At 35.7% G+C, this 20,419-nt stretch overlaps 1 protein-coding gene across 5 annotated transcripts in view; it reads right to left on the reverse strand.

The window, feature by feature from the left end:
• NBEAL1 (neurobeachin like 1) overlaps positions 1 to 20,419 on the reverse strand; it is a 177,663-nt gene that overhangs the window by 42,087 nt on the left and 115,157 nt on the right. For all 5 annotated transcript variants that reach the window (XM_060016264.1, XM_060016263.1, XM_060016265.1 and 2 more), the window contains 5 exons: positions 19,155 to 19,279; positions 16,515 to 16,641; positions 10,450 to 10,598; positions 9,702 to 9,835; positions 1,337 to 1,438 (listed from right to left, as the gene is read on the reverse strand). In XM_060016264.1, the coding sequence (XP_059872247.1) occupies positions 1,337 to 1,438; positions 9,702 to 9,835; positions 10,450 to 10,598; positions 16,515 to 16,641; positions 19,155 to 19,279 (637 nt within the window). The remainder of the gene's footprint in view (positions 1 to 1,336; positions 1,439 to 9,701; positions 9,836 to 10,449; positions 10,599 to 16,514; positions 16,642 to 19,154; positions 19,280 to 20,419) is intronic.

The following is a 20,419-nucleotide window of genomic DNA, read 5'->3' on the forward strand; positions in this document are numbered from 1 at the left end:
GAAATTTTTGTCATAAGTTGAAATTTTCATAAGTGTAAATATTAAAAAATCAGTATCTCAATGTACTAAATGATCTACAAATTTTAAATAAACATTATATTAACTATATTCAGAAAACTACTTTTATAGAGCAAAGGTAAATGGGATTTTGCTATAACAGATATAAAAATTTTCTAAAGGAAGACATAAACATTATTTTTTTTAATCACCTTACTGTACTTAGACTACTAATTACTCTACACAGTGTAGGCATGCTCAAGCATTTTGCTGACAGATTAATACACCCCTTTAAGTTTACTGTGTGCCTTAAGCAAAGGACATACTTATGGGAAATAGTGAGAAATTAATCTATGTATACAGATTTTATAGAAAGCCCAATTTTAACTGTACTTGAGTGCCAAACTGAGTAAACAGTACTTTAATGAATAAAGTTTATTCCACAGAAAGCAGGAAATATACTCTATTAAATAAAGCTTATTCCATAAACAACAGGAAACAATTGCTGATGGCTTTTGAACAAGAGCAACATTTAAAGATTAACACATATGTAGGAGGAAGGAGAGAGCCAGGAGACAAGAGAACCTAATTGGAAGACTACTAAAACCCTAGAGAGCAAAAAACAAGGGCCTTTCTTTGGCTTTGGACAGTGTAAATTCAAGAGATATTGGGATATATGTGAGGATAAAATACACGAAAGCATTAGCTTTGGCAGATAGAAGGATTGGAGAATTTTTTTTTTTTTTGCCTTTTTTCCATGGTGTCTTTTGTATTTTCCCATTTTTTTTCTTGTGAAGAGATTATTTTTATTATTAAGAAAAAAAATCCTGTGTACTACTTTTTAAAAAGAACACTATTAAAAAAGAAGAATTTAGGGCTTCCCTGGTGGCACAGTGGTTGAGAGTCCACCTGCCAATGCAGGGGACACGGGTTCGTGCCCCGGTCTGGGAAGATCCCACATGCCGCGGAGTAGCTGGGCCCGTGAGCCATGGCCGGCCGCTGAGCCTGCGTGTCCGGAGCCTGTGCTCCGCAACAGGAGAGGCCACAACAGTGAGAAGCCCGCGTACCGCAAAAAAAAAAAAAAAAAAAAAAAAAAGAAAAGAAAAAGAAAAAGAATTTATAAGATATGCCCATGAACTGAATGACATGCAAACTGGAAACAGGGCACTGTATGTGTGAGGGAAACAGAATGATTCAAAGATAATTCATAAGATCAATCTGAATGGAAGAAGAGCAGTTGCAGAATCAAAATAAAATAATTGAAAGAAGGAAGTTTTACTTCTAAGCAAAAGTCTGAGATACAAAATGAACAGCAAATCAGTGACTTAAAATTTCCTACCTGTGTCAGTCCTGATGCTTTGAATAACTCCTGTGGTGATCTGGTTCCATAACTATTTGGAGAATGAAGTGACAACAGTCTGCTATATACTTTGTTCCTAACCTATTAAAAAAAAAGCACTTTATGGCTTAAAAATTGATCAAGACAAACGAGGATTATGGCTTTATTAACAGATTTATTGAGATATAATTCATGTACCATAAAATTCACCCTTTAAAATATACAATTCAGTGGGCTTTTTTTAATATTCACAGAGTTGTGCAACCATTCACATTATCTAACTCTGGAACATTTCCATCATCCTCAAAAGAAACTACATACTCACTAGCCATCACTCCCCAATTTCCACTCCCTCCCATCCCCTGACAACAATTAAACTACTTTCCATCACTATGGATTTGCCAATTCTGAACATTTCATATAAATAGAGGATTGTGGTTTTAACTTCTCTATTTTACAAGGCTTAACGAAATTATGACATGTATTTCTTTTAGAACTTTATAGTATATAATGGAATAATCTTCAGACATTGAATCAAAAAACTACTTCCCTTCTAGTTCAAATTTAGTTCTGTCATTTACTAATCATCTTGGCAAATCAATTAATTTACTGAGTCTCATTTGTATATTAAATATAATAATCTCTACCCTTACAGTTTTGTGAATTACTCAGGTTTATGCAAATGTAAAGAAATAAAATTAATCTTTGAACTTCAGTTTCCTCATCTATAAAAAAAGGAATGGAATTTGCCATATCTAATCTGAATGTTGTTATGAAGTTTAGATACCACATACAAATGTGCTTTTAAAACTATTTACAGATTAGGAACCAAGATGGCAGAGGAGAAGGACATGCTCTCACTCCCTCTTGTGAAAACACCAGAATCACAACTAGCTGCTGGACAGTCATCGACAGGAAGACACTGGAACTCATCAAAAAATATACCCCACATCCAAAGACAAAGGAGAAGTCACAATGAGACAGTAGGAGGGGTGCAATCACAGTAAAATCAAATCCCATAACTGCTGGGTGCGTGCCTCACAGACTGGAGAACACTTATACCACAGAAGGCCACCCATTGGAGTGAAGGTTCTGAGCCCCACGTCAGGTTCCTAACTTGGGGGTCCGGCAACGGGAGGAGGAATTCTGAGAGAATCAGACTTTGAAGGATAGTGGGATTTGATGGCAGGACTTCGACAGGACTGGGAGAAAGAGACTCCACTCTTGGAGGGCACACACAAAGTAGTGTGCGCATCGGTACCCAGGGGAAGGAGCAGTGACCTCAGGGGAGACTTAACCAGACCTACCTGCTAGTGTTGGACGGTCTCCTGCAGAGGCAGGGGGTAGCTGTGGCTCACCATGAGGACAAGGACACTGGCAGCAGAAGTTCTGGGAAGTATTCCTTGGCGTGAGCCCTCCCAGAGTCCGCCATTAGCCCCAGCAAAGAGCCCAGTAGGCTCGAGTGTTGGGTTGCCTCAGGCCAAACAACCAACAGGGGGGAGAACGCAGCCCCACCCATCAGCAGTCAAGCAGATTAAAGTTTTCCTGAGCTCTGCCCACCAGAGCAACAGTCAGCTCTACCCGTCACCAGTCCCTCCCATCAGGGAACTTGCACAAGCCTCTGAGATAGCCTCATCCACCAGAGGGCAGACAGCAGAAGAAGAACTACAATCCTGCAGCCTGTGGAACAAAAGCCACATTCACAGAAAGACAGACAAGATGAAAAGGCAGAGGGCTATGTACCAGATGAAGGAACAAGATAAAATCCCAGAAAAACAACTAAATGAAGTGGAGATAGGCAACCTTCCAGAAAAAGAATTCAGAACAATGATAGTGAAGATGATCCAGGACCTTGGAAAAAGAATGGAGGCAAAGATAGAGAAGATGCAAGAAATGTTTAACAAAGACCTAGAAGAATTCAAGAACAAACAGACAGAGATGAACAATATAATAACTGAAATGAAAACTACACTAGAAGGAATTAATAGCAGAATAACCGAGGCAAAAGAACGGATAAGTGATCTGGAAGACAGAATGGTGGAATTCACTGCTGCGGAACAGAAAAAAGAAAAAACAATGAAAAGAAATGAAGACAGCCTAAGACACCTCTGGGACAAAATTAAACACAACAACATTCTCATTATAGGGGTCCCAGAAGGAAAAGAGAGAGAGAAAGGACCAGAGAAAATATTTAAAGACATTATAGTCAAAAACTTCCCTAACATGGGAAAGGAAATAGCCACCCAAGTCCAGGAAGCACAGAGAGTCCCATGCAGGATAAACCCAAGGAGAAACACGCCGAGACACACAGTAATCAAACTAGCAAAAATTAAAGACAAAGAAAAATTACTGAAAGCAGCAAGGGAAAAATGACAACATACAGGGAAACTCCCATAAGGTTAACAGCTGATTTCTCAGCACAAACTCTACAAGCCAGAAGAGAGTGGCATGATATACTTAAAGTGATGAACGGAAAGAACCTACAACCAAGATTACTCTACCCGGCAAGGATCTCATTCAGATTTGACAGAGAAATTAAAACCTTTACAGACAAGCAAAAGCTAAGAGAATTCAGCACCACCAAACTAGCTCTACAACAAATGCTAAAGAAACTTCTCTAAGTGGGAAACACAAGAGAAGAAAAGGACATACAAAAACAAACCCAGAACAATTAAGAAAATGGTCATAGGAACATACATAGGGATAATTACCTTAAACGTGAATGGATTAAATGGTCCAACGAAAAGACACAGACTGGCTGAATGGATACAAAAACAAGACCCATCTATATGCTGTCTACAAGAGACCCACTTCAGACTTAGGGACACATACAGACTGAAAGTGAGGGGATGGAAAAAGATATTCCATGCAAATGAAAATCAAAAGAAAGCTGGAGTAGCAATACTCATACCAGATAAAATAGACTTAAAGAATGTTACAAGAGACAAGGAAGGACACTACATAATGATCAAGGGATCAATCCAAGAAGAAGATATAGCAATTATAAATATATATGCACCCAACACAGGAGCACCTCAATACATAAGGCAACTGCTAACAGCTATAAAAGACGAAATCGACAGTAACACAATAATAGTTGGGGACTTTAACACATCACTATACCAATGCACAGATCATCCAAAATGAAAATAAATAAGGAAACACAAGCTTTAAATAACACAATAGACCAGACAGATTTAATTGATATTTATAGGACATTCCATCCAGAAACAGCAGATTACACTTTCTTCTCAAGTGCACACGGAACATTCTCCAGGACAGATCACATCTTGGGTCACAAATCAAGCCACAGTAAATTTAAGAAAACTGAAATCATATCAAGCAATTTTTTGGACCACAACACTATGAGATGAGAAAAGAATCACAGGGAAAAAAACGTAAAAAACACAAACACATGGAGGCTAAACAATACGTTACTAAATAACGAAGAGATCACTGAAGAAATCAAAGAGGAAATCATACAATACCTAGAGACAAATGGCAATGAAAACATGACGATGCAAAACCTATGGGATGCAGCAAAAGCAGTTCTAAGAGGGAAGTTTATAGCTATATAAGCCTACCTCAAGAAACAAGAAAAATCTCAAATAAACAATCTAACCTTAACCTGAAGGAAATAGAGAAAGAAGAACAAACAAAAACCAAAGTTAGCAGAAGGAAAGAAGTCATAAAGATCAGAACAGAAATAAATGAAATAGAAACAAAGAAAACAATAGCAAAGATCAATAAAACTAAAAGCTGGTTCTTTGAGAAGATAAACAAAATTGATAAACCATTAGGCAGACTCATCAAGAAAAAGAGGCAGAGGACTCAAATCAATAAAATTAGAAATGAAATAGGAGAAGTTACAACAGACACCACAGAAATACAAAGCATCCTAAGAGACTACTATAAGCAACTCTATGCCAATAAAATGGACAACCTGGAAGAAATGGACAAATTCTTAGAAAGGTATAACCTTCCAAGACTGAACCAGGAAGAAATAGAAAATATGAACAGACCAATCGCAAGTAATGAAATTGAAACTGTGATTAAAAATCTCCCAAAAACAAAAGTCCAGGACCAGATGGCTTCACAGGTGAATTCTATCAAACATTTAGAGAAGAGTTAACACCTATCCTTCTCAAACTCATCCAGAAAATTGTGGAGGAAGGAACCCTCCCAAACCCATTCTATGAGGCCATCATCACCCTGATACCAAAACCAGACAAAGACACCACAAAAAAAGAAAATTACAGACCAATATCACTAATGAATATACATGCAAAAATCATCAAGAAAATACAACATATTAAAAGGATCAGACACCATGATCAAGTGGGATTTATCCAAGGATGCAAGGATTCTTCAGTATACGTAAATCAATCAATGTGATAAACCATATTAACAAATTGAGGAATAAAAACCATATGATCATCTCAACAGATGCAGAAAAAGCTTTTGACAAAATTCAACACCCATTTATGATAAAAACTCTCCAGAAATGGGCATAGAGGGAACCTACCGCAACAGAATAAAGGCCATATACTACAAACCCACAGAAAACATCATTCTCAATGGTGAAAAACGGAAAGCATTTCCTCTAAGATCAGGAACAAGACAAGGATGTCCCCTATCACCACTATTATTCAACATAGTTTTGGAAGTCCTAGCCACGGCAATCAGAGAAGAAAAAGAAATAAAAGGAATCCAAATTAGATAAGAAGAAGTAAAATGTCACTGTTTGCAGGTGACATGATACTATACATAGAGAATCCTAAGATGCCACCAGAAAACTACTAGAGCTAACCAATGAATCTGGTAAAGTTGCAGGATACAAAATTAATGCACAGAAATCTCTTGCATTCCTATACACTAATGATGAAAAATCTGAAAGAGAAATTAAGGAAACACTCTCATTTGCCATTGCAACAAAAAGAATAAAATATCTAGGAATAAACCTACCTAAAGCGACAAAAGACCTAGATGCAGAAAACTATAAGACACTGATGAAAAAAATTAAAGATGATACCAACAGATGGAGAGATATACCATGTTCTTGGATTGGAAGAATCAATATTGTGAAAATGACTCTACTACCCAAAGCAATCTACAGATTCAATGCAATCCCTATCAAATTACCAATGGCATTTTTGATGGAACTAGAACAAAAAATCTTAAAATTTGTATGGAGACACAAAAGACCCTGAATAGCCAAAGCCGTCTTGAGGGAAAAAAACGGAGCTGGAGGAATCAGACTCCCTGACTTCAGACTATACTACAAAATTACAGTAATCAAGAAAATATGGTACTGGCACAAGAACAGAAACATAGATCAACGGAACACGATAGAAAGCCCAGAGATAAACCCACGTACCTATGATCAACTAATCTATGACAAAGGAGGCAAGGATATACAATGGAGAAAAGACAGTCTCTTCAATAAGTGGTGCTGGGAAAACTGGACAGATACATGTAAAAGAATGAAATTAGAACACTCCCTAACACCATACACAAAAATAAATTCAAAATGGATTCAAGACCTAAATGTAAGACCGGACACTATAAAACTCTTCGAGGAAAACATAGGAAGAACACTCTTTGACATAAATCACAGCAAGATCTTTTTTGATCTACCTTCTAGAGTAATGGAAATAAAAACAAAAATAAACAAATGGGACCTAATGAAACTTAAATGCTTTTGCACAGCAAAGGAAACCATAAACAAGACGAAAAGACAGCCCTCAGAATGGGAGAAAATATTTGCAAATGAATGAACGGACAAAGGATTAATCTCCAAAATATATAAACAGCTCATGCAGCTCAATATGATAAAAACAAACAACGCAATCCAAAAATGGGCAGAAGACCTAAATAGACATTTCTCCAAAGAAGACATACAGATGGCCAAGAGGCACATGAAAAGCTGCTCAACATCACTAATTATTAGAGAAATGCAAATCAAAACTACAATGAGGTATTACCTCAAACCCATTAGGATGGGCATCATCAGAAAATCTACAAACAACAAATGCTGGAGAGGGTGTGGAGAAACGGGAACCCTCTTGCACTGTTGGTGGGAATGTAAATTGATACAGCCACTATGGAGAACAGTATGGAAGTTCCTTAAAACACTAAAAATAGAATTACCATATGACCCAACAATATACTGGGCATATACCCAGAGAAAACCATAATTCAAAAAGACCCATGCACCCCAATGTTCATTGTAGCACTATTTACAATAGCCAGGTCATGGAAGCAACCTAAATGTCCATCGACAGATGAATGAATAAAGAAGATGTGGTACATATATACAATGGAATATTACTCAGCCATAAAAAGGAACGAAAGTGTGTCATTTGTAGAGATGTGGATGGATCTAGAGACTGCCATACAGAGTGAAGTAAGTCAGAAAAACAAATATCATATATTAATTCATATATGTGGAACCTAGAAAAATGGTACAGATGAACCGGTTTGCAGGGCAGAACTTGAGACACAGATAGAGAACAAACGTATGGACACCAAGGGGGGAAAGCCGCGGGGGTGGGGTGGGGATGGTGGTGTGATGAATTGGGCGATTGGGATTGACATGTATACACTAATGTGTATAAAATTGATGACTAATAAGGATGTGCTGTACAAAAAAGTAAATAAAATAAAATTAAAAAATTAAAAAAAAAAAAAATAAGAGACCAGAGAGCTAGCTCTTTCTCTCTCATCCTCTCTCTCCTTCTCCCTCTCTGCCCACCATGTAAGGATACAGCATCTGTTAACCAGGAAGAAGGTGTTCACCAAGAACCTGACTGCACTGGAATCCTGCTCTTGAACTTCCAGCTTTCAGTCCAGAACTAAGAGAAATAAGTATTTGTTGTTTAAGCCATCCAGTCTATGGTAATTTTGTCATAGCAATCTGGATGAACTGTGTCAGTGCAGTTGACCTCATTTTCCAATTCGATGATCTGTTTTGGGCTTCATTCTATTGATACATGTCATTAGACCTTACAGATCAACCCCTAAAACTCTCCCGTACGTATCATCCAGGACACTACTCTCCAGGTTACATCACTCTCTGATCATCCTTCTCAGTCTCTCACCAACTCCTTTTCCTTTACCTGCTCCTTAAACTGACGATGGGGTCCACTATCATCTACTCCTTTTCTTGTTCTGTTCTGCTCATGAGGTGATATTATTTTCTGTCATAATTTCATCTGTTACCCATATGCTGATTCCAGATCTATATTTACCACCCTAACGTCTACCTTACACTTATATTTCCAACTGGAGATATTTGTCATTTCTCCCTGGATACCCTTCTAGCATCTTATATCTATCAATAAGAATCGAACTTACTATGCCCCGAATCCACCAAAAGAATGAATTAAATAAATGGAACAAAATAAAGACATACCACTAGGCCTAAAAACAAACAAACAAACAAAAAACTATTTACAAAAGCATAGTATTCAATAGGAGTGTGCTTGGTTTACTTACATAAAATAGCTTTCTAAAAAACACATACATTGTATTTTCCTATGGGGGAAAATTTATTTTTAATAGTAAAAAATTATCTTTTTGTAAAAATAGAAAAATGCTCTTTAAATGTCTGAATCAAATCATCTACAAATAAACCTGGAACTCACAAATGAACAGAAACTTAGTTATTGACTATGCTAATCCAGGTCATCTGAGAAGCAAATGCTAAGACAGAATTGAACATGCAGGATTTTATTAGGAGAGATGACAGTGAGAGAAAATGGAGAGAAAGCTAGGCAAGGTGGAGAGAGCTATCAGACTCTGATACAAGTCTGACCTCAAGTATATGACAGAGGGAAGGAAGGCTGGGGGCAAGTAACAGGTCAAAGGTTACAGAGCTAGTGGTGGAATGATCTTCAATCCACGTAACCTGGCTTCAGTGGCAATCTCTTAACCACTTACACTATGTAAGAATTTACTCTATTCCTAGAAAAACATGTTCCATTATTCTTCCTGATTACACAGGCTCCACTATTGTTGAACTGAACCCAACCTAATTTCATAAATCCAGTTATATCATATATATTGCATATTATTTCACAACTGGATACTGTGAGACACCTATTAGCTGACACTCAATATTCTATTGACTTCTTTATCTACCTATATATAAAAACTGAAAACAAAGATCCTCCAAACACTTGCACATAAATTCCAACAAAAATGCATACACTGGTTAGTCCCAAAGGTATGTATTTTTTTTTCTCTAATATATATTTTGACTCGATGAAAGAGTAGAGTTGTGAAGTTTCATTGCAGCTCACTAGTTGGAAAATAATTTCAAGCTAACAGTCTGGGGCTTCCAGAAAGTTAGCATCTTACATACCTCTTTTTTGAAATTGAGAAAGTAGTTGGATTGGTCAACATGAAAAATCTCAAGGGCTGACCTCCTTAAGTTGTACCGCCGTAGGTGAATCTCTCGAACTTGAGAGTGAGGCCATTTGAAATCAAAGCCTACTCCTGAAAACAGAAACAATCTTGTGACTGGGGTACCACAAAAAGTTACTCATGCTATGCAGAAAATATCTCCTAGTTCCTGACAAAAGTAGCACTATGGAAAAGGAATTCAGTTTCTGTATGATGAAAACCATTTGTTAAATTTATTGGATGTTTAATTTGTTTCTTTTAAGACTATTTTAAAATTCTATAGCTTTTCTACTTCCTTTCCATTGGAATAGAGAATAACTCTGAATATTATATCTTAGAAACAGTTTTCCTTTTCTCTTTATGTTGGCAGCTTAGATTTAAATATCTTTTTATTTTCAGATAAAGGATTAGGTGAAAAGCCTCTAGGAACAAGTGTACATATAAATAAAAGTAAAATTGTATTTTATAACTTCAGTTTATAGCAATCCCCTCTAGCCAAACCTTTTCAAAAACATTAATAAAAAGGAAGCATTCCCTTCAGTACATTGTTGATAATAAATTTAATTCCATACTGACTTTCCATGTCTCCTTTTACATGGTAGACTACAATTCTACAGTCCCACCTTATCGCTTTCTTCTCATTAATGATTGATAAACTGGATACTTAACTATTGAACAACAGAAATTATTCCCCCAGAACTCCTCACCGTCCTCTTTTTCAATGCTGCCATCATAGAAGTAAATGTGTTGAGTAGTGATTTCTAATCTGCCAGGAATTATGGCAATTATTGTAATGAGTTCACAGTCTTCCAACAACACCAATTTTTCTTTTTGATCCTGTTCTTCTTTCTCATTACTGTAAAAACAAAAACCAACCAAACAAACAACATCCAACAATGTATTCTGTGTAAATGGAAAAGAACATCATATTCAAATACGAATATGGTGTCTGTAAAGTCACTATCCAAGAAAGAGTACTTGAATTTTCTACAAAAACCATTCCACTGCATATTAAATTACTTAAATATGTCCAAATATACTTATTACCCAATAACTAAGTTTCAAAAAACATATGTTTTACATTTCAATTGTATATGACCCATTAAAACGAAATATAGTGAATCTTCAATACTACTGCTAGAGGATGGTTCAAACATGCAGCAATACTGGTCATGTTTTTTAGTTATATTTGGCAGACATGAATTGACCCAGGGAATAAATGAATCTGTGAATAAAGGACTGTATCATTAGTGGTGTTTCATAAATAATTATTAGAAGTATTATGATTGATTCTTAAACTGTAGAATGAGATGTTTCAAGGGCAACAAAAGCTAGAGCATCATCATCATAGCATCCCCTGATAGTGTAAATGGAGATAATACTAGGAGCCACTGTTGCCACACCATACTTAAAGTGAAGTCATCTCATATTTGGAGGACTGTTATCAAGTATGCTTTTTGGAGGAAATAACTGGGAAGGGACAGTCTTCTGGTGGCCTAGTCGACTTTTAACTGCCAAGTACAGAAATGAGAACTCCTATAACTCATGGTATGTTATTCAAGTATATCCTTCAAGCCAGCTGCTCTCTGGTCCTAGATATTTCACATTTGCCTCATTTCCAGGATAGCAATGACTAAATCTAATTTTGTTTCCAATGGATTTTGATGAGAAGCTCTACAAGTATCACCAACCTAACTGGGAATATTGCAACCATTAAAGCTAAGCTTAAAATAAAAAACTGAAAATGTTTTCCTAAATAGTGAAATTCCAATATTCACAGTGATGAAATAGAGAAAAAAGTGACCTGAGAGAGTAAATAGTCTGAAGGTTATTTCTATTCTATGAAACAAAGAGTTTTGGCTTTTCATTTGAAAATGAATGAGACTGACATCCACTGAATTCACTAGTCCTTGAAGAAAGAAAATAAAGTCCCATTAAAAGGCTGACTAAAAAAATCTACCAAAACCAAAGACAGCTCCCTAGATAACTACCCCCATCCAGTTCCCTGAAAATAATCAAGGACATATTTAAAAATTACTAAAATTATATTAACCAAAAAACCTGTTTATGCCAACAAAGGATATTATTGAACCTGGTCAATTTTTTCTTTTAATAAATTTATTTATTTATTTATTCATTTATTTTTGGCTGCATTGGGTCTTCACTGCTGTGCATGGGCTTTCTCTAGTTGCGGTGAGTGGAGGCCACTCTTCGTTGCAGTGTGTGGGCTTCCCATTGCGGTGGTTTCTCTTGTTGTGGAGCACAGACTCTAGGCGCGCGGGCTTCAGTAGTTGTGGCACGCGGGTTCAGTACTTGTGGCTCGTGAGCTCTAGAGCGCAGGCTCAGTAGCTGTGGCACACGGGCTTAGCTGCTCCACGTCATGTGGGATCTTCCCAGACCAGGGATCGAACCCGTGTCCCCTGCATTGGCAGGTGGATTCTTAACCACTGCACCACCAGGGAAGTCCCATGAACCTGGTCAATTTATAGTATTAAAATAAGTTCTGAGAAATATTTGCCATGTGTTGTTTATAACCTAAACAAAGTGATGTCCAGAATAAATTATATACTTGAGACTTAGCTACTCATTCTTGGCTGAATGTGAGGCTTTACAATCATAACAAGTAAAAGTCAGGGCAGATGTGTAAATCATCAAATTTGAATGCATTCTCTAAACCACACACAGATCCACTGGCAAAGAGTGGCAGTCATACTGATCAAGGGGTTTAAACACAAAAAACAAACTAATCACTGGCTGACCACTAAGCTATGCTGACCCAGGGGCAACCCCTAGTAAGCAAGGCTTTAAAAATAAAGCAAAACAAAAACCCAGTAAGTACAGATATCAGTGGCATTCACTGCAGGTAAAACAGACTCCACAGACTTAATCTAGAAAAGTCACTACTAAACAAACAAAAATACAACAACAACAACCAGCATCAAGGGAGGAGATTAGAAACCAAAGTTGGTATAATTTATCTAAAATGTATGGTTTTCACAAAAATTATGAGACATAGGAAGAAACAGGAAAATACGGGCCATAAAATCAAAAGCAGTAAAAAGAAACTGTCTCTGGGGGACCTCAGATGCTCAACTTAGTAGACAAAGCCTTCAAGGTAGCTATCATAAAAATACATGAAAAGAACTAAAGGAAACTATGTTTAAAGAACCAAAGTGCATTACGGCAAAAAAAAGCCTAGTCAAATAGAGTATTATTGATACAGAGGTAGAAATTATATATATATTTTAAAAAGGAACCAAATGAGAAATTCTGAAATTGAAAAGCACAAGGACTCAACAGCATATTTGAACTTGCAGGAGAAAGAAGCAGGGCTCTTGAAGATAGATCAAAAGAAACTGTCCAATCTGAAGAACACAAAGAAAGAAGAATCAAGCAGAATGAAAGAACCTCAAAGGGTCACCATCAAGCAAAACAACATATGTGCAAAGGGAGACCCAGAAGGAGAGAACAGAGAAAAAGGGCCAAAATATATTTGAAAAAATAATGCTGGCAACTTCTCAAATATGAAAAAAATGAATCTACACATCCAAGAAGCTCAATGAACTCCAAGCAAGATAAACACAAAGATATCCAAACATGGTCCTAAAGCCAAGGTACTAAAAGCCAAGGACAAAAAGAATAACCTAAAAGCACCAAAATACAGGACACAACAGAAAAGGTTAATAGCACATTTCTCATCAGAAACAAAAGGTAGTGAAAACCAGAAGGTAGTGGAAAGACATATTCAAAATGGTGAAAGGAAAAAACTGTCAATCAAGAATTCTGTATCTGGCAAAACTATCTTCAAAAGAAAAAGCAATGGTGCTGGGGCAACTAGAATCACATGCAAAAGAATTAATATGGACCCCTACATCACACCACATACAAAAGTTAACTCAAAATGGATCAAAGACCTAACATAAGAGATAAAATATAAAACTCTTAGAAAAAAATAGATGAAAGGAAATTCATCAAAATTAAAATTTTTTGTACATTGAAAGATACCAACAGAAAGTAAAAAAAAAAAACAATTCAGGGCTTCCCTGGTGGCGCAGTGGTTGAGAGTCCGCCTGCTGATGCAGGGGACATGGGTTCGTGCCCCAGTCTGGGAAGATCCCACATGCCGCGGAGCGGCTGGGCCTGTGAGCCATGGCTGCTGAGCCTGTGCGTCCGGAGCCTGTGCTCCACAATGGGAGAGGCCTCAACAGTGAGAGGCCCACGTACCGCAAAAAAAAAAAAAAAACAATTTAGTGGAAGAACATTTTTGTAAATCCTGTATCTAATAAGGGACTTGTTGCTAAAATATGTAAAGAACACTTACAACTCAATAACTAAAAGACAACCCAATTAAAAAATAGGCAAAGGATCTGCATAAAGATTTCTCCAAAAAAGACATATAAATGGCCAACAAATACATAAAAAGATGTTCAGCATCATTAGTCATTAGGGAAATGCAAATTAAAATCACAAGATACCACCTCTAACATTCTAGGATGGTACCATAAATTAAAAAAGAAAACAGAGAATAACAGAAGTTGGGGTAGATTTGGAGAAATTAGAACTTTCATACATTGCTGAGGGAATGTAAAATGGTACAGTCATTATGAAGTTTCACAACTCCTCAAAAGGTTAAACATAGAATTAACAAATGATCAGCAAATCCACTCCTAGTGTTTTTTTTTTATACTGAAGATAAATGAAAACATAAGTTGATAGAAAAATGTGTACATGGGGCTTCCCTGGTGGCGCAGTGGTTGAGAGCCCGCCTGCTAATGCAGGGGACACAGGTTTGTACCCCGGTCCGGGAAGATCCCACATGCCGCGGAGCGGCTGGGCCCGTGAGCCATGGCCGCTAAGCCTGCGCGTCCGGAGCCTGTGCTCCGCAACGGGAGAGGCCACAACAGTGAGAGGCCCGCGTACCGAAAAAAAAAATGTGTACATGAATATTCAAGGCAATATTATTCATAATAGCCAAAAAAAAAAAAAATAGGAACTACATAAATGTCCATCAACTGCTGAACGGATAAACAAAAACTGTATATCCATATAATGGAATATTATTCAACCACAAAAACAAATGGATGGAATCATTAAACTGAATGAAAAAAGCCAGACATAAAAAATAACATATTGAATGAAATACATGAAATGTTCAAAATAGGCAAATCCATAGAGAAAGAAAACCAATTAGTGGTTGCTAGAGGATGTGAGGAGAGAAAATTGGGACTGACTGTTGAAAGGTATAAGATCTCCTTTTGGGGTGATGGAAATGTTCTTGGACTAGATAGTGGTGATGTTGCACAACTCTGTGAATATACTAAAAAAACACTGAACTGTGCACTTTAAAATAGTCAATTTTACGTTAAGTGAATCTCAATTTTCAAAAAATATGTCTCAATTTTTAAAAAAGTAGTCAAAAATGAAGACAAAATAAAAATCTCCACAGATAACAAAAGACTAAGAGAATTTGTGGCTTATAGACCTTCCTTACAAGGAATACTGAAGGAAGTCCTTCAGGCTTAAAAGGAAATGGCACCAGATGGCAATCTGAATGTACACCAAGAAATGAAGTGTATAAGTAGGGAAATATAAAGGAAAGCATAATTACATAGTTTTTTCTTCTCTTAACTGATTTAAAGACAAGTGCATAAAACAGTAAATGCATTAAACTGTACTGTTGGGCTTAAAACATATACAGGTTTAATATGTATGGTAACAAAGGAGAGATGAGAAAATGAGTATGTTTTATATTTGTTTAGGGGAAGTTTTTAAACTACAAATTCAAAATTTTAAAATATATCTAAGGCTATTTTTTCCTGGGAGAGGTTTGATAATTTGTGTCTTTCAAGGAATTTGTCCATTTCATTTAAATTGTCAAATTTATTGGCATAAAGTTGCCATTTCCTTTTTTTTTTTAATGATGTCTGGAATTTTTTTTAATATTTATTTATTTGTTTAGGCTGCGCTTGGTCTTAGTTGCCACACACGAAATCTTCACTGAGGCATGCAGGATCTTTAGTTGCAGCATGTGGGATCTTTCAGTTGCAGAATGTGGACTTAGTTGCGGCGTGTGGACTCTTTAAGTTGCAGCATGCGAACTCTTATAGTTGTGGTATGCACGCGGGATCTAGTTCCCCGACCAGGGATCAAATCCAGGCACCCTGCATTGGGAGTGCGGAGTCTTACCCACTGGACCACCAGGGAAGTCCCTATCATTTCCTTTTAATTATTTTAATGTATTTCTTTTCAATCATTTTAGTATTTGTAATGTTATCTCCTCTCTCATTCCTGATACTGGTAATTTGTGTTGTCTTTATTTCCTAACCAATCTGGCTGGAGGTTTATTGTTTGGTTACCTGATTTTTAATAACCAACTTTTGTTTTCTTTGATCTTTCTTTTTGTTTTTTGGTTTTATCTTTCATGGACTTCTGCTTTTATCTTTATAATTTCTTCCTTTTTCTTAAAAGTTTATATTTCACCTGTACTTTCCAGATAAATACCTCAGCTGTATCCCATAAATTTGATTCATTATCATTCAACTCAAAATATTTTCTAGTTTCAAGGTCCAGCTCCAAATTAACCCAGTCCTAAGAAGCCTTCTTCAATAGTTTCAGTTATCACTAACAGACTCCTAACAGCTGATATATAGTATCAATTGTTGGATTCTGGGAATGTATAGTATTAGAATTTCAAGCAAATATTTTCCACAATTTTACAATCCCATTTCTCAGAATAAAATAATTTTAAATTCTTTCAAGTACTTATACATACATATTTACTCTGGCTGTTATTTCCTCTTCAGGAAGATCTAATTTATCCTCCTCCATATCACTAACTTTTACTTGTTTCACTACTTCCAAAAGCAGTGAATCACTGGAAGGCTGCAAGTGCTGGATACCTGTTTAAACACAAAATGTTTGTTAAACACAAAGTAGGAAAATCATATCACAGTCCTTCTGTAATTTCTGACTGTTAATTATATGAATATTATGTATAATAAGTAAGGTACTTGAAATTTTCTAAGATAAGCGACTTACTACAGAGAAGTTTTTATACATGATTTAGAGTTATCTATGGTGCTTGCCTGTGATTTTTTAAAATAATTATACATATAATACAAGGAATAAATGTTTTAAAAGATGGTATTTATCTTTAATGATGGTATTATTTATGTTTCAGAAACAGGCCAAGTAATCTCTTTAATCATATTTACTTCTAAAGCATACTACTAAGTAAGTTAAAGAATTATTCTCACTACATTAATTCAATGGAATTATTTTTACTGTGCATTTGAACTACAGAAATATTAAGAAAGAATGTGACAAATTATTTTTAACTGCAAGATAATACAAAGACCAAAAGCTGAAGTGTTCCTTTCTGGAGTGTATGGAATTTAATAGATAATTCTGATACATATATATGCAACAAATGTCATGAACTATGCATTAATGTAAGAAGGCAGAGCTAGTGTAATGGAAAGAAGATGGGCTGTGAAATGGTAAACCTAAGTTCAAATTCTATTCTGCCATTTATTAACCATATGACCCCTCTGAATCTATGTTTTTGCAACTGTGAAATGGAGATACATCACATCACACATAAAATAAATAAATGGTAGCTATTCTTATTGCACATTCATCTCTCAATTATCTGGTGGCATAAGAATAGTAATAAAAATATATGCATAATGTGCAGGTAGGACTGGAAAAAACGTATATGTTTAACTATGAATAAAGACATTTCATGTGTATAATAAAAACAATTCATGCTAAATAACAAAACACTGTAAAGATGACAAAACCTCCCTTAATTTCTCAAATGGTATCCTTGCTCTGACATACAAAATGAATTAACCTAATGTACAGCTGCATTTCTCTTTTATAAATCTGCTTTGATCACATACAAGTCTAGATAATCTGATACAAATAGAAAAATACTGACGAAAATACTTACAAACAAATATATGGAGTAGGTAAAACATTCTGCAGTTAATTCTGAAATAAACTTCAAGGAACTTTAAAGAGTTTTAAAGACTGAGGTCACTGGTTTTATACTATTATCAATTTCACTTATTACATTCATTCATTCATTCATTCAGCCGTGCTGTGCGGCTTGTGGAATCTTAGGTCCCTGACCAGGGATCGAATCCAGGCCCTCGGCAATAAAAGCGCAGAGTCCTAACCACTGGACTGCCAGGGAATTCCCCCAATTTCACTTTGAAATGTATGATTTTTTTCTTCTGTACAATTTTATTATCATCATTATACTTGGGATAATTTTGAAAACTAGGTAAAGAAAGGAACAGAGATGGAAAAAGAGAAAGGACACTGGTTTTCCTGGACTTAAAACAACTGAGACCAAGAAGAAGAAACATAAAATTATACCTGTATACGTGTGTAAGAGGGTTGAAGAAGGAGGGAAAGGGACAGGGAATTTCCTGGAGTGGGATTTATTGGCAAAAATGAAGAAAAAATAGAGAACACTCTTCCTTAAATATTACTAAATTGAAGTCATTCACCATAAGATGTTTTCTGTGTGGTAAGTATAAAATTTTAAGAGGTAGAGAAAGTATAATAGTCTCAGGACATATACTGGGAGGACAAGCTATACACACTGACCGTTCCTGTATAAGACACTCTTTGTACCATGGACAAGGCCATTATTTTACATTAAGGGAAATCACTTACTGTGTCTGATTTATTTCAGAGTATAAGACTCTAAATGGCAGGCATCGTAGCTCTCAATTTTATGGCATTTACTGTACTGGCCAATATATTAAGGCAATTTTAAAAAGTAAGATTAAAAAACTGGTACTCATTTCATCTATAACTTAGTCACTAAACATAAGGTGCACAGATGCTCAGTCAGATGGCTATAAAGGAAGGGCTTCATAGAATTTTAGAAACTCTTTAAAATCTGTTTTGATATACTGCAAGGCTATGCATTTTTAAGCACTTTTTTCTAGAAAAAAGGCATTGGCCCATCTAGATACTAAATGTCTGAAGTTCTATACGAAGAACAGGTCATAGAAGAAAGACCTAAAGAGCTGCTAAGAATTCTAAATATTGAATATATTTAACATTAAACTCAGTTTTGGTAAGCAAAAGGCTAAGGTTAAAGGACCATGTTTTACTATACCATAATGGAGATAGAGATGATACATTTCACATCAACTACAGTATAATTTTATGAGTTTAAATTACATTTTTCCTTGAAAAACTGCAATCAATTGAAATAGGAAATAATTTTAGATTTAGGCCAAAGGCAACATACACAACCACTTAAATATCAATTATAAAATGTCACCCTTCTCTCATGATTAAATAATTTTGAAACAATGAAAACAATAACCAATCCCCACCAACACCCTCATTATCTTCAATAAATAATTAAACAGCCATTGAAACTCACCTAGATTATCTCTCAAAGCACTAGCTTCATCATGGGTTTTGAAGTTATAATTTGGCACCAATTTAAGTCTCATGCGGGAATAATTTTCTACGTTAGCTAGTTTCCAGTGAAGTGGATTTTGTTTCCTATGAATATTCATAAGTAAACAAATAAAACTATTTCGCTTAAAATTACAAAGACTGGTTATTGAAATAGAGTATCAGGTACTTTACATTTTTTTGGCACCATTTTATAAAAACATTCACATTCCTTATCTCATTTGACCCAAACAACTCCGAGAAAAAAACCAATGTTATTATGCATATCAACAGTATATACCTGAGGAATCTAAGACAGGCCCAAGATGCCATGTGATTTACAGGTACAGGAATAAGATTTGAACATAAATCTTCAGACCTACAGCTTGATATATTTTACTCTTTCACTGTTACAAGGAAGTTCTTAACTAGCTATTTAGGAGTTTATTCCAAATACAGTTTTCAAAATAAAATAATAAGTTTAGTACAAATAAAGATAATATAATTGCAAATGGATCAAAGATCTAAATATAAGAGTTAAAGCTCTTAGAGGAAACGATAGGAGTAAGTCTTCATGACCCTGGATTTGGGAATGGTTTCTTAGATAAGATATCAATAACATAAGCAACAAAAGAAAGAAACAGATAAACTGGACTTCAAAATTCAAAGCTTTTGTGCATCAAAGGCCACTATGGAGAAAGTGAAAAGACAACCTACATATTTATAGACAATATATCCAATAAGGGTCTATTATTGGGGAAAAAAAAAACCTCTTACAGTTCAATCACAAGAAGTCAAACAGTCCAATTTAAAAATGGGCAAAAGACTTGAATAGACATTTCTTTAAAGAAGATATACAAATGGCCAACAAGTACCTGAAAAGATACTCAATGTCATTAGTCATTAGGGAATTGCAATGAAATCATAAGATACCACTGCACACCCACTAGGATGACCATAATTAAAAAAAAAAAAAAAAGACAAGTCTTGGTAAGGTTGTGGAGAAACTGAAACCCTCAAACATTGCTGATAGGAATGTAAAATGATGCAGCTGCTGTTAAAAACCGTCTGGCAATTCCTCAGTAAGTTAAACACAGAATTACCATATGACCCAGTAATTCTTCCAGTACATAAGCAAGAGAATTAGAAACAGGTGTTGAAACACTTATCCACAGATGTTTACAGCAATACTATTCACAACAGCCACAAGGAAAGCAACACGATGTCCATCATCCATTCCACACAATG

This window comes from Delphinus delphis, chromosome 7 (assembly GCF_949987515.2).
Source record: "Delphinus delphis chromosome 7, mDelDel1.2, whole genome shotgun sequence".
In the NCBI taxonomy this organism is placed as follows: Eukaryota; Metazoa; Chordata; class Mammalia; order Artiodactyla; family Delphinidae; genus Delphinus; species Delphinus delphis.